At 34.9% G+C, this 23,780-nt stretch overlaps 2 protein-coding genes across 5 annotated transcripts in view; one reads left to right on the top strand and one right to left on the bottom strand.

The window, feature by feature from the left end:
• The window catches only part of LOC132548039 (ataxin-2-like protein), a 37,252-nt gene extending 21,058 nt beyond the window's left edge, over positions 1 to 16,194 (bottom strand). For 3 of the 4 annotated variants that reach the window (XM_060211862.1, XM_060211859.1, XM_060211860.1), the window contains exons 1-4: positions 15,934 to 16,194; positions 10,764 to 10,800; positions 3,452 to 3,502; positions 2,942 to 2,998 (exon numbers count right to left, since the gene is read on the bottom strand). In XM_060211862.1, the coding sequence (XP_060067845.1) occupies positions 2,942 to 2,998; positions 3,452 to 3,502; positions 10,764 to 10,800; positions 15,934 to 15,986 (198 nt within the window). In that variant the 5' untranslated portion in view covers positions 15,987 to 16,194. The remainder of the gene's footprint in view (positions 1 to 2,941; positions 2,999 to 3,451; positions 3,503 to 10,763; positions 10,801 to 15,933) is intronic. The other variant, XM_060211861.1, reaches the window with a different exon arrangement.
• Positions 16,195 to 16,768: 574 nt separating this feature from the next.
• The window catches only part of LOC132548095 (TBC1 domain family member 10A-like), a 32,305-nt gene continuing 25,293 nt past the window's right edge, over positions 16,769 to 23,780 (top strand). Inside the window, exons 1-3 of the mRNA XM_060211918.1 lie at positions 16,769 to 17,222; positions 18,436 to 18,535; positions 18,949 to 19,056. Of these exons, the coding sequence (XP_060067901.1) occupies positions 17,029 to 17,222; positions 18,436 to 18,535; positions 18,949 to 19,056 (402 nt within the window). The 5' untranslated portion in view covers positions 16,769 to 17,028. The remainder of the gene's footprint in view (positions 17,223 to 18,435; positions 18,536 to 18,948; positions 19,057 to 23,780) is intronic.

Below are 23,780 nucleotides of genomic sequence, written 5' to 3'. Positions count from 1 at the left end.
CGACATCTGTGCTCATCACCACCCAAGGCCTTTCAAGTTTTAGTACTTGATACACTGGCTTCATCTTTATCCCAGCAAGCTCTTGGTGGCTTCTTAGAACTGTCCATAGTTACAGACTTCAACGACATCTCTTTCCTACACTTGCTTTATTATCTTTTTTTTTTCCAATTTTTTTTTTTCAGAGCTTGAAGAGCAGTGCTCCAGAAATAATTTCATCTTTGTTTTAAATCCATCAAGTAGAATTTTAATTAATTTTAATTTTACATGATTTTTACTGAATAACATTTTGCTTTGTTAGATAAGACATCAAATGTGTACCCCCAGTAATATCGATAAAACCTTTTTGCACACAAAACAGTTCTTGTAAATTGGGTGTGGAACATGTATGCAAGTACACTCCACCTCCTTGGAACACTATAGAAGATGGGAGTAATTAAGAAAACAGATCAGAAAAATCTTTGAAAAGTCTATAAAACACATAAATACTGCTCCCTCATTTTCTATTATCCAGACATACTTGTCCAACACTTGTCTACATCCGGAGGTAAAGCCATCAAATGATATCATAAATCAATAAACTTAAGTTTTCAACAAGTAGCAACCAGTGCTGATAAAACTATCTGATGAGATCTGAATGATCATAAAGACTATCTACCACATAGTTTTAGTTCATTCATAGATCACAATAAAAGGGTTAGTATGTAGGTAAAAATACATTTCACGGATATTTCCGTATCCACGGCAGCCCCAAGGAGAAAAAATGTTCAATTGTGGGATGTTGTGTCTCCACCCTCCTGTGTTGATTTCAGGGATAAGAAAACACTACATACTCAATGTTTTGTTTCTCTAAGCGTTGAAGAAATTTAACACAAAGTTATTTCTAGGACTGCATGTAAGAACTGACTAAGCACCACAAACAAGCATATGTGATGTATGTCACTAATGATATTAACCTAAATGTGTAAAAAGTGGTTCAATATCTTTAGGGTCATTAATGCATTTTAAATGTGATCAAGTCCAAAGGCTGAGTTTTCCCCTTTTTATCAAAACCTAGCTCGTCATGACTAGACCTTCAGTGACCTCAGGATTTCATATTACATTTATCAACATATTAACCCCAGTCACATAAAATGTGGTCAAGTCATGTATTTTAGTGAAGCTTACAGCCCTCAATCTCATCTTCCATCTAGTGCTTACATATAACGAAATTCCTTCCTATTCCAATATTGGAAGCCTATTAAAAACAGTATTACTAGGTATACTGAGATGACAATGATGAGAAAAATTAATCATTATCCTTTTTGTGATTTCAACATTTGCACTTTTTTCAAAATGAACTGGAAATTACTACAGAGAATTCTTAATAGACAAACAGTTGCCAGAACATGTTATATCATACTTCTCTAAATAGTTTCGATATTGACATTGCCTTCCAAATGTATAAGTCCAGAGGAATTTTATGACTAAGGTTTCCTAAGGTACCTAATGTTTACTTATCTGACACCTGAAGTATTGAAAGTATACCTGGCCCTAAAATAATCAATTTAAACAACAATGACTTTTCAATATTTTCTTGTGAGTGAGTTAGAGGGATGTTGGTCAACTGTATAGTCCTCTTCCACCCAGAGGTACATCTTCCCTAACACCATTAATATCTCAAGTCAAAGAGGAGCATAATTTCCATGCTAATGTGACAGCACATAATTGTTGTGAATGTCACTGTTCAATCCTCTCACTTTGATCCAAAAATAAGACATATCACAATTAAGGCATATCACACACTGGTATCAATATACCTGCAGAGGGTCACAGATAATGTTATCTGAAGTATAAGCCTTGATGATAGTATCTGATCCTTAATTACAGACCAAGATCTCAATACCCTAAAAAACTGATCTTGTCAAACTCCTGAAGACTCCAATATGATGCTATGACCCCAATACAAAGAAATAACACTTTTCTATTCATTACCAAAGAGTCAACTGCAGGAGTTTTACTGTAGTTGCCTATGAGGTCTATGGGTACACCTGTTGTACAACAGATGTGGCATACACACCAGTATTACACTGCCGTCTATATACTTTCTCCCATAAACTCCAAGATCAATGCCAGCTCTACAAACAGCCATGCTGCATACATGTCTTCATCAACATAACACAATATGGATTTTTCCTATCACAATATTATACTGCTCGTGGTGGTGGTGGTACTGACTGGTAAAACAATACCGGTTTTTGTTCAATGAATAAAGACAGAGAACAATTTAGAGTTAAAGTCTGTGTTTACTTGATCTATTTACACCTAAGACAATGGACCGCCTCAGTCTAAGCAATCCCTCACTACTTTAAACATTTGTTATGGCCTTCCAAAGAGACATCCTTTGCTGTAACATATGGTGAAGAATGATTTTTTATATTTCTCTACACTTCAAATAAATCAAACAGTAATCAAAGCAGATCATGTGTTTCAGCTACAAAGAACCATTTCTTAAAGGGAAGGACTAAAGGGCTGACTTTGTAACAAGTATCTTCACAGAGACAGTCACATTCAATAACAACTGCTAGTAGTATTTCTATTTTTTTCTCTTAAACACATGTATTTCCACAAGAATAAGATATAAATATCTTGTATAAAATAACATCTACTAAAGCAGATTTAAACATCCATTTTGCATGTGGTGATTTTAATGATTCCAGCTTGTTACAAAATAATGTCTATTTTTAGATGAAAGGGTCTGCATATAATCTTTGGATCAATAGAGATGATTCTGTAGGGGTTGCCATTACATATAGTCACTACCATGTTTTACTGGCTGCAGATCCTAAGCAACAGTACAACTTGCATGCCCCACATTTTATGATTAGAAATTGTCATTACATAACAGAGAAAGTAACAGGTGTTGTGGGAGTGTAAAGTGACAGATTGCTCTCAGAATACTTACAATTAATGATGTCGTTAGATGGGTAAACCTAGGGTTGGCAAAAACGCCTTCATTCGTCTGAAAAAAAAACAAATACATCATCAGAATGATTATGAACACCTTCCTGTGTTGTTTGAAGTACTGGTTTCTCCAGTCGTTGGCATGCTAATCATGTTGGAGGCATCACAATATATTTGTTGTAGAAAAACCTCTCAACAGTAAGTTCTTCATGTCAGAGAGTATAGGTACACTTATTACAGTACACAGTACCTACAATGTACTGTTATAGATTCATTCATTACAATATTCAATCAAAATTAATCTTTACAATCACAAAATTTTCAAAATTATTTTCAAGCTATTTTGGCAAAATGCAACTTAATATTTCATAGAAATTTTGTTCAAAATATAATATTGATATTGGATGCCCTACATTATGTGTAAATAGTTAAGAGAATAATTCGTTCTTGATAAATCTGACATGAAGAACACAAACATAATTATATATAGCAACGCATACAAGATCATTACCTCATCAGCCTGTTTCCCTCTGGTCATTGTTCGTGATATTGGCTCCCTGACCTATGATAACAAAATCAACTTTTTGGCTACTTTCATCTGCTTTCCGTATATACAACATTATATAATAGTCTTGTCACAACTCAATGCATTTAAAATGTATTCAAGCAGATCTCCTTGGCCTGGGCTGATACAGACTTGACAGTTTGCCAGGAATGGCTGTCAAGCCAGCATGCAGAGATCTCAAGCAGCCCTATAGTTAGTTGCCAGTGGGCCACGTTGGCTTAACACCGCACTTACAATATCTTATTCCTGTTTTGTTTACTATTTCAAATGTATCAATTGCACTTACACTCTAATAATAGAGTGTTTAAAAAATATACCGATATATTTGATTATTTGGTTTCAGCATTTTGACAACAAATCTGTTTTTCTGATAGAGTGTGTTAAGCTAATGTGGACTGGCATGCTTACTGATCATAAAACGCAGAATACAAAGTAAAATGAATAACATTCACCAAAATTACAGCAAACTGATATAAACTGAAGCAGATCCGGTTACTGCTAGAGCATGCACATCAGTCTAAATCAAATAGGTATACAACAATAGGGGCACAAATAATACATTCCAAAAATAGTATAAAACATGTGGTCTTTTAGTCAACATCAGGAGTTAGAGTAAATCAGTGGTGCACATGTCTGTAGACTGTCAGAGGATAATAAGATTGGAGAATAGTGCTGATGTCAGCTAACTCAATACTAGTATATTGAGTACAGAATTAAACATCAATAGGTATTATTTACAAAAATATGAATACTGAATGTGATCTTCAGTAATTCTGATGATTATTATTCCTGTGTAATAGCCCATAACTTCATACCTATAACGTAACAGTACCTAATCTCTTTACAATAACTCATCACTTCACAATACTGCCTGTTTACCTTCCTGACAGACCAGTGTATCTATTGACAATCACATTATGTAGGTGTCTACGCGATATGGCCACTTTGTTCCATATCTTGTTTCATGTTATGAAGTATAACACAATCTTCGTTATCATAAACACACATCATCATGTTTCTGTTGTAATGAAGTAAACAAATTCCTTCTGGCTCAAAGACAAGCCTGGGCTTATTGCAGGACAATATAAAGGAAGGTTTATAAACAGAATTGGACTTATTGTCATAAAAAATGGTGATTCTATTTCTAAATTAAGTGATTATGATCAGAAGACCCCAAACTTTATGTCAGGTTAACTCAAAACTAACATAATTCTTTTATTACATGTAATTAAGATTATTTCTTATTAACTCCAGGAAGCTGTTCCCCTTTAACACCATCTTAAAAAGAAGCTAAGTAGTAACTTAACCAGATTTCATTACTAAATACAGAAATTACCTAGATTATCTTGAAAGTCTTAATTTATCAAAATTAAAATGAAACTCTCATATTTACAAGTGATAAGATTGAAGAATTCATAAATTTACTAAATCTGAAAAATCAACTTGAAAAAGCACACGTAATAAAACTTAACTTCCTACATGTTGTTCACATTTAAAGTGAAGTGAGAACCACCTTCTTAATTATATCAATTTGCTACCAATTACATCTACAGCAAATTACATCAAATCCTTATGAAGCAGGGAATTTGTCCTTTGATGAACTTTACTACATTAAATGATCATTTTAAGCTACTTTAAAAGAGAATATTTTTGTTTTTTGTAATTTCAGAAAGTTTTAATCAATGAAATTCAAATAAATGAAGAAAACATTTGATGAGATGATGACAAAGATGTCTGTCATTATTAAAGTGATCTCTTAATTATATCGTCTGAAAACCTATGTGTGTAGTGATTCATGACCAAATAGATGTGTCTGGAGTAATACAGTGTAAAAACAGCTTTTGCGATTACATCTGGAAAGCGTGTAAGACACAACATCATTGTCTGACAATTTTTCAACAGTAGTGACCTAGGAACTTTGAAACAGAAACTCATCATAGGTATTGACAGTGTTAACTTTGTAAAGGATTGATAATAATCCCTAAAAAATTCAGTTGCTAGAGTAATGACATTCATTAAGGACAGAATAGAAAATGTTAATTTTATATGCCCCAAATTACATGGGGAGACATAAATTTACAAAACGACAAATACATGTTATTATATAACATAATATTCTTTCCCCCACCTAATATACCTGTCTCACAAAACACTTCACACAGTTAAAACAGCACACCTACCAGGAAATTAACTACACCTTATTCAGTAAACAGTCATAATCCAAATAATGCTATTTATCATAGTGAATTCACTCATTGCAATCTAAGAAACATTAAAATTCAGAGTTTTTCCAAGTTTATATGGAGTGGTGGACAATTTTTTACTTACAAGATTGTTTGTTACATAAATCTAGGTAGATTGTACAAAGCTTGTAAAACCTTACAAGAATTCTTGAACTAGAAACCTCAAGCTACAGGTCCAAGGAGCACCAACAGACATAACACTTTTCATACTAGACACATGTTTCCTTACACTAACAGAGGGACATCTTTCTGGACAAAGATTCAATGATAGTAGATCTTTCATTACATTGACAGAAGAAAAAGTTACTGGACAAATCATAATGACACCACAACAGTTTGATCACAAAGAGAAACAACTTAAACACCAACAGAGGAACATGTTACTGAACACAGATCACATTGACACCAGGAGATCTTTCATCACACCAACAGAGGAACATGTTACTGGACACAGATCACATTGACACCAGGAGATCTTACATCACACCAACAGAGGAACATGTTACTGGACACAGATCACATTGACACACACCAACAGAGACACAGATTTGACATCACACACCAACACAGATCACATTGAGGAACATGTTACTGGACACAGATCACATTGACACCAGGAGATCTTTCATCACACCAAAAGAGGAACATGTTACTGAACACAGATCACATTGACACCAGGAGATCTTTCATCACACCAACAGAGGAACATGTTACTGGACACAGATCACATTGACACCAGGAGATCTTACATCACACCAACAGAGGAACATGTTACTGGACACAGATCACATTGACACCAGGAGATCTTTCATCACACCAACAGAGGAACATGTTACTGGACACAGATCACATTGACACCAGGAGATCTTTCATCACACCAACAGAGGAACATGTTACTGGACACAGATCACATTGACACCAGGAGATCTTTCATCACACCAACAGAGGAACATGTTACTGGACACAGATCACATTGACACCAGGAGATCTTTCATCACACCAAAAGAGGAACATCTTACTGGACACACATTTCAAAGACAATAGGAGGACATTCATCATATCGACAAAGGACACATCATATGGACACAAAGAGAGCTTCCATTACCGACAGAGAAACATCTTCCTGGGCACAATTCTCAATGATATCTGTCCTCATTTTCATCACAACTACATCTTCCTGGACATAGATTTTAATGACACAAAGAGGAATTTCATCATTGGTATAGTATATTATATATTTATTTACTCAGTAGTTTGGTGTCATGTGTAGGTAGACATTATTCATCAATTGAAATTACAGGATGAGGAAGTAGGGTCCTTGCACTTCATTGTGATTTCAATCCCAACAATCAACTTATCACCAACATGTGATTTTCAGAACAAGGCACCGATATATTTCCAATGTAATTATCATCGATCAGTCCTAATACAAGGTTCTGTCAGATTAGGATTCTCTATTGTCAGAGGTAATTAAATATTTAGATTTTTAAAATCAGATACTACCACTGATTGGCTATAGTTATTTCATGAATTACTTAATTTAAATGCAAGAAATTCCATTGAATAACAACAGCAATAACACAATTTGGTACAGTGAGAAGGATCAATTTGCAAAACCAGCAAATGCATACACAATTCATTTTCAAGATTTTGATCAGAAACATTTTCTTTGCTTTTTGAAACTATTTATCTTGTTTTTAAATATCAAAATTAAGTTATTGCAGATATAGAAAAGGACTTCCCTTTAAAAATTCCACTGTGCATTGAGTATATGACAACACAACATGGAATTCCCAGACGTCCAGATTTGACTCAATGGCATGTCAGAAGGGACTTGTGGAATATCATGGCAACTTGACAATCATTGATTTTTGTTCATATATAATCAACAATTCTGTCCTTCTGCACATGGTCGCAGTGGCCCCATGTCTGACACACCAGCACAATCACATGGTACAAGTCTCTGCACTGTAGTGTTTTCTCTTGATCAATATTGGCTAAACATGTAGGTTACAGAAGGACTAGGGCTCTAATAATCCTCTGCATAGAAACTGTTTTATAGATTTTTAAAGGTGTAATAATCCTTGGTATAAAACCCTGTTTGATAGATTTTCAACCTATAAATTTTCATAACTTTCAACAAGATTGTAGAATTGGAAGATAATGAAAACATATTTTAGAACTAAAACCTGTCTTTGATGGGTGTTGTCTTATTTTGAATACTGGTCATCTAATATTCCCATGGATATAATAATAGTTGCTGTGTTATGAGAACTTACAGGTACCTAGATGTAAAACCCTAGTTTGTCATGAATGCTTAACATGTTGTGTTGAAATTTTAGTAGCTCAAAACCCCTGGGCTGTTATGACTTTGTTAGGTTGTATGGAATTATTCAGGTAGCCATAAAACTCAATCATGAATATTGTCTGGTTATGTTGAATTATTGGTAGCTAAATAATGCTATGTAGCCCAATAACACCTGGTCATAATGAATGTTGCCTAGTCAGTGAATTTCTAGTACCCCAATAACACCTGGTCATAATGAATGTTGCCTAGTCAGTGAATTTCTAGTACCCCAATAACACCTGGTTGTAATTAATGTTGTCTGGTCAGTGAATTACTGGTACCCCAATAACACCTGGTTGTAATTAATGTTGTCTGGTCAGTGAATTACTGGTACCCCAATAACACCTGGTTGTAATTAATGTTGTCTGGTCAGTGAATTACTGGTACCCCAATAACACCTGGTTGTAATTAATGTTGTCTGGTCAGTAAATTACTGGTACCCCGATAACACCTGGTCGTAATGAATGTTGTCTGGTCAGTGAATTACTGGTACCCAAATAACACCTGGTCGTAATGAATGTTGTCTGGTCAGTGAATTACTGGTACCCCAATAACACCTGGTCGTAATGAATGTTGCCTGGTCAGTGAATTACTGGTACCCCAATAACACCTGGTCGTAATGAATGTTGTCTGGTCAGTGAATTACTGGAACCCCAATAACACCTGGTCGTAATGAATGTTGTCTGGTCAGTGAATTACTGGTACCCATATAACACCTGGTCGTAATTAATGTTGTCTGGTCAGTGAATTACTGGTACCCCAATAACACCTGGTCGTAATGAATGTTGTCTGGTCAGTGAATTTCTATTACCCCAATGACACTTCGTCGTAATGAATGTTACCTAGTCAGTTAATTACTGGTACCCAAGCAACATCTGGCTGTATTGAACGTTGTCATGTCAGGTAATTACAGTTAGCCCAAAATTACCAGGCTGTGATGAATATGTGAAGGTCAATATGAAGGTCCTAAACCCCAAGTTAGTAATCAATAATTTTGCCAACTTCTTAAGTCGTGGTGAAGTGCTGGTAGTCTAAATATATCTGGCTGTAAAAAAAATGTCAGGATAAGATGACGAAATCACATTGGATTTTTTTTGCATTGTCATTAAAAAGGATACAATGAAATGATAAACCTTAGTTTCAATAGGAACTGTATGGGCAGTTACATTGACGGTAACTATGAAATCCCACCATCCCCAAGTTATACTATTATTCATACACAGGAAAAATGAACTCTTTCTCCATTCTACCAAGGCTGCAAGCTATTTTGATATTTTTCACAATAAAAAACTAAAGTCACTGCAATATTTGTGTCAATATAATTTTAATCAATTTTGTCATTGTGTAGTATTTCTGATTCTATAACCATGACCACTGTATTATATCTGAGCATATAACCACAGTCATTGTAAAATATCTGATGACAGAAACAGGGCCATCACAATATTTCTAACAACATAATTAGGGCCAATGTAATCTTTCTGACAAGATTATATAACCTTGGCCATTGTAATGTTTCTAACAATATAACCAGGGCCATTGTAATGTTTCTAATAACATAACAAGGGCCATTCATTTAGTGACTAACCATCATCACTTAATTACCCACAGCCCTGTGTAATTAGATTTTGTTAAAACCTCTAGTCAAGCACTCAGCTGCTATGTTGAAAATAAGAATTCGGAGGCCTCATGTGCTTATTTACAAAAAAACATTTCAGGCAGTCCTGTTTTTGAACCTTAGTGCACTAACATCCTGCACTACATACCTAGAATCACCAGGAGGAATTGTGTAGGAGTGAATGAAAACCTTTTTGAGAGAGCAAGACACATGCAGTCAGTAACCTATGCATAAACCTACATTGCCTGTTAGGTAGGTATACATCATATAAATTACCTTCAAAAATAAACTCATATTTACAAGTATCTTTTATGAAATATGGTTTACTTTCCTAGAACCTTTTTCAGTTTCATAACGAGATTATTTTGCAATCTAAGTATATAAATTAAAATATTCATATTCCCCAAAGTCTCCAAATTCAATGTAAAAAACCAGCCCAAGTTCATAATTTTCATCAACTTCTATCATATTCTTCCTACTGTTTTCCATTCAAATATTAAATCAACAATTTAAAAACATTTTTGCATATACTAAATTTAGGTAGTATTGTGATATATATCTTAACTCTGCAAAGTGTTGGAGTAATTCTAACTTCAGAAATGAAGGTACAGGAATGTTGTCATACAGGTATCAAATTGATAACTCCTGTTCTAATAGTAACTGGATCAAACTGTGTGTGTCTTGGACATGGCAATACAAACCTACACAGGGTATCCTCATAACTAATCATTTCATAAAATTTAAATCTTACAACATCTATGCTAAATATAAACTGTAACTTTATGTGGTTCAAGGTTTTCTGAAAACAGTGAACATTTGAAGTATTTTTTCCTTCTTAATATTTAAATGTTAAGTTTCAACAGAAATGAATTTGATAGGAGAAAGACTAGACAGGAACAGACATTCATCCATGAATGCCTTCCCTATCCAACAAAAAAAGGCATGCTTGGAAAAAAAAGATAAAAGAATAGAAATATTAATTGAACTTAAGTGCAATGTACCATAACAAATAAAAAAATTCACATTCTAATAATAATAAAACAGACTTACAATAATGTTCTTTTCATATCCTCTTTGTCTTCCACCCCTAAAAAAAGCAAACAATGACATAATTAGAATAGCATAGCAGAATCTTGAAATATAATGCCCTTTATTTGTAAACACACCATTCACCTAAAGTCGAAAAAAGACAAAAATAGGAGTTTGATAGCAGAATAAACCTAATTACCAGGTACATAAAGCACAGTATTACCTAAACCTGAGGGTACAAAGTCCCCTACAATGGTGGAATTCAAGATTTGTGACCCCGATTTTCAAGCATTCTCCTATATAAATACATTATAAGGGGTACACTGCAACCCTGATTTCAAAATGCAAGAGGGAACATTGCTTAGGTTCAGTTCCGTTCTATACAGTCTAGACCATCCAAGGACCAGTTCTTACATTGTGAATGTGTTTATATCTTTATGCCCAGCATTGCCATATTGTTTAAGAGTTGGGATCTAAACTGTTTCAAAAATATTACCGTGAAATTAAGTCCCTGAGGATAGGGCCAGACCCAAGGCCCAAGTCTAACATCATGATTGTGTTTATCTCTTGATGCTTGTCATGTCATCATTATTTATGGTTATGGGGTTGGGATCTCGGCAGCTTCAAAGATATAACAAGGAAACTAAGTTGCTGAGGATAAGGCCAGATGCAAGGGCAAATTCTAACAGCATGGTTGTGTTTATCTCTTTATGCGCAGCAATGCTTATTCGTGGTTATGGGATAGGGACACATTTACCCTATTGAGGCCCTCATTTCCTGTCCTAGGGGGCAAAGATCCACCATTAGTATAAAATTGATTTCCCTTCACCCAAAGATGCTTCTGACCAAAGTTAGACACATCTAATTATTCCTATAGGAATAGGACTTTAAAGAATTTGCTCCATTTCCCCTATTGGGCCCTGCCCTTCAGGCCCTGTGACACATCTTTCAGGGTTTTCCATAATTTTGTTAGTAGTAGGCTGTGTAGTGAAAGTAGGAGACTGGCCTGCCATGTATGTGTAGTCGTGTACGGAACATTATTACGGAACTGGATCGGTGTAGGCGACCAAATGTTCAAAGTAGGCGGTCAAATTGGCCGGCAACCGGCTCTTATGGAAAACCCAGTCATTTATACAAAAAATGTTCCAATTCCCCTCAGGATGCTTCTGATCAATTATATGGGCAAAATCCTCTCAGTCGTTCAGGAATAGTAGTGCTGACAGACGATGGACACTGCGATGTCCTTTTACCTCACTTGACCCTTCAGGCCAGGTAAGCTAAAAAGGACAAGGTTCAATCTATTTGCTCAAAGACAACTAGATTGAATTTTAAGTAAAAATAATTTTGGTTTGTTTCCATTAACACATACAAGTAAGGCCCATAAAATTATGAGATCCAAACTTGCCTTCATATTTTTAACAACATACTTAGGCCAAATAATGCAGACTTTGCTGTTCCCTGCATCAATATGCTGAAAGCATCCCAACTGTATGTTTGACCTCTGGCATCGCCCACACTCTACGCATTGCACCAAGTATATCTTTCAACTTTGAATGTGGTATATTTCAAGGTCCAGTTGAAATTCAACAGGACATTGATCGGCTCATTCTGATGCAAGTAATAAAGTTTGGCATTCCCTTTTCACAAATAGATACTATGACTGTACCACTTATATTCTAAAATTCTGTTCAGTTTATGTTTTTCCTATCATATGTGAAGTCACAGAAATATTAATATAAAATCTCTTCAGTTCCGGGTAATAAAAGTTCTTATTACACAACTAGTAGAAGATTTGAGTGTGACATTTTGATGACTACACAGTCACCTTCATCAGACAAATGTCCAGTGTGTAGAATACCATTACTAGCACTGACATACAAGATGGTAGTGAATCTACCTAATTTTTTGCCTGTACTACTATCTTATTCAAACTAAGGTAAAAAATAGTATGACTAGTTGGATAACAAATTAAAGGGAAATTTTTTTTACACAAGTTGGTAACAACTTCTTTTAGTCAATTCAACTTCGCTATTTTTACACACCTGTCATAGACCAGTATGAGAATGAGGCCCCCTCATCTCTGTTTACCACGACCCCATCGCAATGTATCAAGATTTTCTTCTTAATCAGTTGCCTGAAAAGTTTGTTTTTCCTTTAATTTTGGAATCATCCCAGTCATCAATATGATTTTGTTGTGTGGAATGGTCTGTAAGAGGCAATTTGATCTTGGAATGAGAGTGCTTTAGTTCTGATCTGGTGATTTTTTTGTCTTCTTGGGAGTTTGCTTGTCTTCTTTCTGCAAGTGCTCCAGGATCAAGTTCTTGCTGTAGGTGACATCAAAGGATATTAAGTGCTTTTTCTCTATGGGTTTGTTGGTCAAAAGAGACACTATATCATGTGAATTGAACTCCTGATCGTTCTGGACAAGCACTATAGACATACTTTGCCACTTACAGACCCATTCCATGCAGCAAACTCATATTATAGACTCAGAAAATGACATTGAAAATAACCTTTTCAGGCAGCTGGTCAAGGAGGCTATCAGGATATGATACAGTAGGCCAATACTTAACAGACGAGAGAGGGGCGGGGGCCACAGATTTTCATACATCTATAACTAAGTGTTGAACAAAGTATAGTCGAATCAACTACAATACATTGTTACCATCTTGTATATTTTTTCTCTATCTGTTTTCCATCTCATCACACTTAGTGTATATAGAATTATAGTAAAGCTGAAAAAGTTGGCAGATTATTTACCATACTTCATACATCAGTGCTAGTATGCTTCACACTGGATATTTGTCAGATGACGGTGAATGTGTAGTCATTAAAACATCACATTCAAATCTTTTACAGGTTTTATTAGAACTTTTATTTTATTGACATTATCAACCTTAAGAAAATGGTTTTTTAATAGATTTACCAAATAAAAATATTAGTTGGATGGAATCTGAGTTGTAAATCAGAAGTGTAAATATATATGCATTACAAAGATGGTGTAGTTATTCATATTTGTTATGTCAAACTGATAGAAAAATACACCTGCACAATGAATTTCAACTAGTTCCAACCACAATCAGAAAAGACTGCACCAAAACCACAATAATATAATGTATGTAGTATTAGAAGAAGTTATTAAGGAAAAAATGAAAAATAGCAAAATGACAGTTTCATTGATTCATTCAAACATGAGACTTTTTTTGTCTGCATTGCATCATCTTTTCTCTTCTCCCTAATCAATATCAACTTTCCTCAAAGTCAAAAAGGCTATGGGTTCCATTCTCAGGCTTGGAAAAATCAAAAGTCTAAAAATTTTGTTATTGCTTCTTGTTTGGCATGCAGCTTTTAAGCTGAGTCAATGGTATCAAAGAGACTCATGGTCATGCTGACAGCTAATAGATACTGGAACATTGAATACATAAAAATGTTCAAATTCCTGACCAGGCATGAAGAGGTATTGGTCTTTTGTGCAAATCTCACGAGTTCCCTCTTAGTACAGTACTTTCAAATTACAAATATAAATGGTATCTGTGATCCTCCATGGTGAAGAGGTGGACAAGTTTCTATATTTCAGAGGTCTTCGATTGAAGTCCAAGTTGCATTTTCCTGTTGTTCACAAAGGTGGCTTGCGACAACTGGTACCAATATAGCTGGATGGAAGATCCTGGACGATGGGAACTTGATCCATCCCTTTAATTGTAGAAGTATTTTGTGAGATGTTTGGTCTAGGGCTGTCACAAGTACCCGTATACAGGTCAGGTTTGAGAAATAACCAAGTCCAAAAATGTGTACCTGGATACCCTTTAAAATAGGAAACAGTCTGTCTTCAATCTGTGTTTACATTTCTGATTATTAAAGTAATACAATATCTCACTCATTTGTTCTGTTTTCATTCACAGAGGATGACACATTATCTGTTTGTTACATTTCTACATTCAACATAGTTGTACTTTCTTACAACTGCATTTCGTTTTTGGAACAGTCAAATGTGTGTATACACGGCAGACTTGTGTACTGTACTTTATCCCGTTACCATGGATTACAAGCGAGGATTCCTGAATTTCTTATTTGAATTAAACAACTTTCCTTTCCATTTATTTTATTGTGTTTTGGTTCCGTGTTGAAACTACAGTAATGTCTCAATCCCATCTTACTTCCTGTTGCGCATGTGCAAGAACACCATCCTGCCATATTTGTGTTAAGCTTGACAGGCATAAAGTTGTCAACTTTTGATCCAATGTGATTAATAACAACGGCATACATAAAGTTATCGCAGCTTTCTATGTTATATCATATATGTTTTTGAGGAAATTGATAACTTTTTATATCATAGAATATGTTACAAATATCTATGTGCAAATGAAAATCTGAGCTAAAAAAAATGTTGTTTGAAATGTATATTTAGCACACATGAAAAAAAGTGAATCTTTCATATATCCACATCTTTAGAAAGAGCTCTCCATTAGTTTTCTGTATATTTGTGAAAAATGACATGATCTTACCACGTCAGATAAAAACGACAATAATTATCGACATTCTCACTTAACATAATGAAAATGTTTCTGATAACTAAAGTGGGCATGAAGGACTATGAGGTCAGAACTACTAATGACGGTGTTGGGGCCCAAATGACTAGGCAGTCAGACTTTGAAGGGCTGAAACAACTTGTAGTGATAAGAGAAGGGAAATACATATTTGGTCTGTGTGCATACAAGGATTCTATGAAGATCCACAAAACATTTAACAGATCGAGTCTAAATTGAAGTGGAAAATATTTCAAGGAATATATTATCGGCAACATCTGCAAATCAGTCTGCTGTTAAAATCACAACAAATCATACACATTATTTAGAAATGAACGTCAAGTTAGCACGGTAAAGCTATGCTCGCCTTTGTTGTAAAACGCAAAACTAGGTAAATGATAACTGTACATAGCAAAAACTTTCTTAAAGATATACAATAATTGGCGAAAAAACAGCTTCTACTGCTCTCATGGATTTTGGTGAACCCCCATCACGATGCATCATCTCATTGACCCCGATCTAAAAATTCACCTGAAATGAACTTCAAGAATTGTGTCTATACACGTCCGATCAATCCCGTGACTACATCGCACATTGAGGAAAAATACCATGTTATTCAAAGATTGGAAGAAACTTTTCTAATAACCAATAATAATCGTACAAACCTCGCTGCACCAGGGGTTTGCCCTCGCTTATTTTTCTTCTGTGCACTCATCATGTAGCCTTTGGAGGACAGGCTGTCAAGAATGTTTGAGAGTGAATAAAGTTGATCAGGTGCGGGTCATACTGACACCGTTACGGTAAACGATTTGTTTTCTATCTGATGTTTGTCCTGAACAACAAAACGGTTGTTATATTCACTTGAATGGTGGTTAAAATGTCGATTTTACGATATTCACGGTCCTACTTCAGAATGTAGAAGGCGCTGTGATATCCTACCGGAGGAGACGGGAACTATTTTTCCACACAGGAAATGAGATGATTTTCAAGTATTATTGGATATTGTTTCAAAATATCTTATCTGAATACTAATATAAAAATCGTTTTGCAACATTTACATGCGAATTTAAAAAGAGAACGAATTTATGTAAGCTAAACATATGAACTACATTTCGCAGCGAGCTTTTAATTTGTCATGCGAAGTAAGTAGGTTCATGGTCATCACACGAACCTGCCGCAACACCGCAAACGTGTTAAAGGGAAAAATGAAAAGGAAAAAAAATAAAATTTCATTGTGCAATTTTATAAGTGCTATTCTTTGAAATATTCGACAAATCTACGTACAATTTGAAGATTGATTATGTAATTTTGACGTAAAATTCGATGGTTTCATATTACTGGGCATGCGCCAGGAAAAAATGGTAAACTTCCGGAATCGGGACTTGCTTCTTCCGGAATAAGTAGAACCTCCCAGGAAATCTGACAGAAATGGATTATATGAAACGATGTGTAAAGTGTCAGACAATGAATGTAAACATTTCTTCTGATATTTACTTACGAAAATAGTTGACCATGTAATCTTATCTTAACTCATATATGTTCCTCAACATTCCTTTGGATATCGGACATTATCAGTAAATTTCAGCCCACTGACCTGAGAGAGATGACAAGATCTAGTTCAACATTGGTTCTTCTGAGTTGAGAAGTGAAACTTCTTATGGCCGTTAACAAGACACATGGATACAAAACGATCGTTTATGTATTCATATTTTGATGTCAATGGTGTACTTTTTATTTGAATAAGTTTTTAAATAGGAGTCATGGCAAATGCAGACCCGGGTCGTGATTATTCGGACGATGAAGATGAGGATGCTGCCATGAGCCAGGCCACTGCCCCTTTAGAGGAGAATCATGTCCATCCCAGCCCTGGCTCCAGTAAACAAAATGGAAGTGCAATGAGCCATGTCGACCGTTATGGTTTTATCGGTGGTTCTCAGTACACAGATCCTGATGAGTATGTCGCTGAACCATAAGAATTTTTGTCACTGGTCATGATATATATTCTGTCAGATACCCATATGCTGTAATTAATTATCCATTTACTTTGCTAATATGCAATCCAATTTTGTCTACACATACAGGTTAATATTAAGCCATATTCATTTGTGCTACCGAAGCACGCAGACATGTTAGAGGAACAGAAACATTGTCAAGCTACACTGTATGGGGATTAAATTACCTCTGTAGAGAATATATATATTTTGCTGCATTCATTAAAAAACAAACAAGACAACATTTTCATTCTTAAGAATAAAAAAATTGGTCTACTCCTGATCAAGCTACTGTTTTCAAAATGCAGTTGAGGCCTATTACAAAGAGATGATTGCAGAGTGTCATATACATATAGGGATAAAGCAACTAAGAGATTATACTAGGGACTTGGTAATAAAGCAAGAGGTGACCTAGACCCAAAGTTGAACTGAAGTCCAGGTCTTCAATGCCTTTAAAACAAATAGATAAACATAAGGTTAAATTTTGGATTTATTGCACCATAATCAGCTTGGGTCATTTTAAGACAGAATCTCCTTTTAATAGTTAGTGAATTACTTCAGTGAACAACATACAGGAGACTAGTTACAAAATAAGCCATCCAGATCTATTAATGTAAAATATCTGAGGAATGTTAAATCATGCTTTATTAAATAAGCTATCATTGCCCCTGATCAGAAATGGTCTTGTACCAGTAATAAACTTAACATACCATTATATGTTTACACCACCTGAGATGTAGTAGAGTTGATATATTGTACTTATAAGTCCATTGAACTTGAATTGAACAAAGAAATAATACAAATTTACTTTTTCATATTATTCATAAGAAAGAATGAAATGTCTTTTTTGGTGTAAACATGGTGGGAAAATATACACAGACTTATATTTGTTTGGGTATCTGAAAAATTTGGATTTTGTTGTTTCTTCAAGGCACATTTATGAATTCTTAAGAGGTATATTAGTATAATTTAGTACAAAATTTCTTTAAATGACTGCCATACTGGTATTGAACTGTTCCTTTGTTTTAAATTTGATTACCTGATAACTATTGAATTTCATGTCAGAAATAACAGTTTATCTAAAGTTTTAACATCAGTATACATTGTTTTCTCATGTATATGAAATATTTAAGCTAAATTGGGCTATTTAAGCTAATGTATTTTTATCTTTTTCAGTGAAAGAAGGTTGCCAACCGAAATCCTAAGAAAACGAGAATTAAAATGGTTAGAGATGTTTGAAAATTGGGAAAAATGGATGAGTAAACGTTTTAAAAAGGTGTGTACCTCCTAACCTTGTAAATTTAGTTTTCCTTTCATATATATTGATATAGACAAGAAACTTCAAGAATATTGTCTTAGATTTTTGGAAAAATTATTTACATACCAAATAGAAATTTAACATATCATTATTACAATTAATTGAATTAAATAAACCCTACCATTACAACCAAACAATGACCAGTATTTATTTTTTATAATTATCTCTGAATAGAGCCTTTCATAAATTTAGAATTATAATTTTTATAATCAAATTATATATTAAACAGAGTTCTACATTTTCTTTGTCCTGCTAGGACTTTACGTAAGTGTTAACCTTGATTAATTTAAGAAATGTGTTTTAGAATTATTATAAACAACATAGATGAGGTTTGCATGTAAAATGTGAAATTTTTTTTATCATTATTTTAGATTAAAGAGCGGTGTCGTAAAGGTATACCTCCATCTCTGCGCTCAAGGGCCTGGCAGTACTTGTGTGGTAGTAGGTTCCTCATGGAGAACAATAAAGGCAGATTTGAGGTAAGTTATTATTCATTTAATGGGTTAATGTTCACTATTACAGCCTTTCAGCCAACAAATTGAGGTAAGAAGTGATCCCCGAATAGGTAGAGTTCTCATCAACTAGAGTCATGGGTAAAGTAACATTCAATCTGAGGTAAGAAAAGATGCCCCAGGAAGCAAGATTTTCCCTAAATCCATGATTTTACAATATCCTGCATCTGTACTTAGTGATAAATCTACATGCAAGTCTTGAGTCCTGCACTCATAGAACTTCGATGGAGGTCATAGAATTTCTGGAAGTAAAGTTTTGCACTATGTGACCCATTGCTTTTAGCAATGAAAATAAAAAGATTTATGAAAATTAATTACCTGGTATATATTGATCAGTGTACACATATAATTTCCAATACAGGACACTGAAATATCAAAAGATGTGTCACATAGGATGCAGCAATGTTTCGTTTCGAAGAGTAAATTATGCATTGAAGTGGAGATCCCTGTGGCTAGAGCTGATACCATACTAGATATATCAGCATTGTGATATATCTCAATTACAGATCTTGTGATCAATGTCGCGGCTGGCAAAACAATAAGACAGCATCATTTCTTGGTTTGAAATGCATGCATATCAGTTTGTGCTGATAGAACTGATCATTCAGTACATAAATCTCTTTGTGAGTAACATGTGCACAACATACCAATTCAGCAAATAAGAATGTCTTCTCACATGAATAAGTCATGGCTGAAAAACTGTTACAATGTTGGTCAGGCAATGATGGATGGGAAAGTGGACCTAGGTCAAAGCTCTGCATGTTGTTTACAATACAGGTATGACTGGAGTGAGACTTTCACAAACAATGGCTATTAATGATACTTTATTGTAATTCTGAATTCAGTTTGGGTGCCACAAAACAGATGGTTACATACTCTGTCACTACATTTTTTACGCTGTCACATGTGTTCTTTTATGTAAATAAATTGCCTAATTTTCAAAATTGTCACATGTTTTTATCAGCTTTGAATTTGAAAGGAATTTCCCGAATAAATTGATTGGTCAAACTGGATAATGGAATTTCACTGTGAATATCGGCATATATAACATAGACATGTGACTGGAAGTGTATAAAGCATGCACAATCAAGAAAAGAATAGCTTTTTCACTATGATGTCCCTTTCAGTTTTGTACAGGATCCCTGAATTAGCAATCAAATAGTCCCTTGGACCCTCATAATGATGTAAAATCCAACTTCAAAACCATGTGTCAAGTACATGAGGGCAGCAAATTCGACTTGACACATGAATTTGGGGACAGATGAAATATCTCAAGTTAGGTGCGCTAGTAAAAAAATGATCCCTTTAAGCCTGGTTTTGAATCATCCATCAAATAATGATAGTCTCTTAGACTCACAACTGTTGCCTGTTGACTGTCTTGTCATTTGTAACGGGTCATTCTGATGAATTGTTAACTATTCAATATATTCACATTACCTAGGGTTTTCCATAAGAGCCGGTCGCCGGCCAATTTGACCAGCTACTTTTGATCATTTGGCCGTCTACACCAATCCAGTTGCGTCATAATGTTCCATACACGACTACACGTACACGGCAGGCCAGCCTCCTATTTTCACTACACAGCCTACTACTAACAAAATTATGGAAAACCCTGATTACCAATCTGAACTGTGCAATTTTTTCGTTTTAGCTATCAATGGCTCACTCATTTTAGCATTAGCCATCTAAATCTGCGGTTAAGATCTGTGGCATGTAGTTTGATCCAGGACAGTTTTGTGTTTCCTTGATCCCTGTCCAGGACAGGTTTGTGTTTCCTTGATCTCTATCTAGGAAATGTTTGTGTTTCCTTGATCCCTATCCAGGGCAGGTTTGTGTTTCCTTGATCTCTATCCAGGACATGGTTGTGTTTCCTTGATCTCTATCTAGGACAGGTTTGTGTTTCCTTGATCCCTATCCAGGGCAGGTTTGTGTTTCCTTGATCCCTATCCAGGGCAGGTTTGTGTTTCCTTGATCTCTATCCAGGACAGGTTTGTGTTTCCTTGATCTCTATCTAGGACAGGTTTGTGTTTCCTTGATCTCTATCTAGAACATGTTTGTGTTTCCTTGATCCCTATCCAGGACAGGTTTAGTTTAAACATATTTTATTGCCGAAAGCAAATGGATTGGGCACAAGTTATCACAACTTATAAGAGCCCTCTCCACAATAATATATACAATAAATGTGACAACAGCTATGTACAGTTACAACTCATTTTTAAATATAAAATGTAGTAGGGAAAAAGGAAGGAAAGAAAAGATGGGAGAGGAAGAGAAGAAATTGATTTAACAATCTGATGTAGTCAACACTCATGTCTGGCACTATAACTGCACAACACATCATTCCTTCTTACACAGTTCATTAAAACACCATTCCTATAGCCCATCTCGTTCTCTTCAAGGCTTTCAATTAAGCTGAACTAAAGTGCCAGGCAAACATTCCTCGTAATTAATTAATAACATTCAATATTAAAAAATTAATATAGTTACTAGTAGCTATTAGAGATACAGAAAGGAGAAGAAGGCAAGATCACGAATTCACAGAGTGAAGTCAGAATCTGTTGCTGGCCCGCATGTATGTTTGTACGATTTGAAAAATGTCTTTTTTTTTAGTAACGGCGAGTTCAGATTTTCGAGACAAAAGAGTTTCGAGATTAATTGGGTAATACGGACGCAAATTTACAAACATGTTTGCTCTCAAAACAGTATAATTAGGACATTCAAAAAAATAATGATATGCATCTTCACAAAAATGTCCACAAGAACATGATGATGATTTTACTAAGTTTACACGGTACAAATCGTTATTTAACGCACTGCAGTTATATCTTAATTTAGTATGAATTATATTTAAACGACGTGGTCCATGACTAAAAAAAATAGTAGATTTGTTTTGTCTTGGACTGATAGTTTTTCTAAATTTAGACACAGTTGGTAGATTTCTTATTTCATCAGGAAGATTGTTTCAGAGTTTAATAGTGTTAGGCAGGAAAGACCGTCTGGTATTGGTTAGTCTATAATTCGGTAATACATAATCATTATTATTTCTTAATTCATACCTGTTTAAATTACTGTTAACTGTTGGTAAAAGATCGTGTAAATAAGAAGGTGTTAGATTATTATGGATCTTGTAAAATAAAATCAAATTTCTTCTATTTCGTCTGTTTTCTAATGATTCCCACCCTGTTTCAAAATATAATGCTTGCCTAGTAACGTAACTTGGTAGACCGGTCACAATTCTCGCTGCTTCTAATTGTAATTTTTCTAGTAAATCTGAATGAAATTTAGAACAACCACTCCAAACTTCACAAGAGTACATTCAAGAACTGGCAGTATAAATAAGGTATAAATTTTAGATAGAGTTTTTCTATTTACTAAAACTTAATTGCCTTAAGGCATTGATCTTTTTTAATACTGACTGATATATAAAGTCAACATGATTCCCCCACTTTGCATTTGCACTTAATAAAACTCCTAAGTGCCTGTGGCTTTCTGACATATTTAATCTTGTTTCACCAAATTGTAAATGAATGGCATTGTTTCGTAACGTGTTTGAGATAAAAATGACATTAGTTTTATTAGGATTAAATGTTACCAACCACTTTTTCGACCAATCTATTATACGCTGCATATCAAATTTTAAAATTCGTTCTATTTCTAGTATAGAGGAAGAGCCATAAGTCAATGAAGTATCGTCGGCAAACAAACGTGATACACTTAATAATTCATCAGTTATATCATTGATGTATATTAGGAACAAAAGAGGCCCTAAAATTGAACCTTGGGGAACTCCAGCTTTAATTGTTTGGTAATTAGAAAAATGTTCACCTACAAATACTCTTTGTTGTCTTGATTTTAAATAATGTATTAACCAGTTCAGAATGTTTCCTGATATACCATAAGATTTAAAATTTGATACTAGACCCTTGTGCCAAACTCTGTCAAATGCTTTTGAAATATCACAAAAAACAATGCATGTGTGTTTCTCTTCCTCAAGATTGAGACAAATGTTGTGGTAGATTTCAATGAGTTGGTGAACGGTAGAGTGTGTAGGCATAAAACCAGATTGCCTTGAATAAAATAACAAATTTGTTAAAAAATAATTATAAATATGCTTAAACAGATTTGTGTTTCCTTGATCTCTATCCAGGACAGGTTTGTGTTTCCTTGATCTCTATCTAGGGCAGGTTTGTGTTTCCTTGATCCCTATCTAGGACATGTTTGTGTTTCCTTGATCCCTATCCAGGACAGGTTTGTGTTTCCTTGATCTCTATCTAGGACATGTTTGTGTTTCCTTGATCCCTATCCAGGACATGTTTGTGTTTCCTTGATCTCTATCCAGGACAGGTTTGTGTTTCCTTGATCCCTATCCAGGACAGGTTTGTGTTTCCTTGATCTCTATCTGGAACATGTTTGTGTTTCCTTGATCCCTATCCAGGACATGTTTGTGTTTCCTTGATCCCTATCCAGGACATGTTTGTGTTTCCTTGATCTCTATCCAGGGCAGATTTGTGTTTCTTTGATGAAGATTTGAGATGTGTAGTTGGAACTTTTTCCAGGGCAGGTTTGCAGGTGAAGGTCTGAAATGTATGGTTTGATCCTTACCCAGGGCAGGTTTGCAGGTGAAGATCTGAGATGTATGGTTTGATCCTTACCCAGGGCAGGTTTGCAGGTGAAGATCTGAGATGTATGGT

The sequence above is a fragment of the Ylistrum balloti genome, unplaced genomic scaffold (assembly GCF_031769215.1).
Source record: "Ylistrum balloti isolate Yb309-2 unplaced genomic scaffold, AGI_CSIRO_Ybal_v1 Utg370000, whole genome shotgun sequence".
Lineage (NCBI taxonomy): Eukaryota > Metazoa > Mollusca > Bivalvia > Pectinida > Pectinidae > Ylistrum > Ylistrum balloti.
This window is presented reverse-complemented; position numbering and strand designations above follow the sequence as displayed.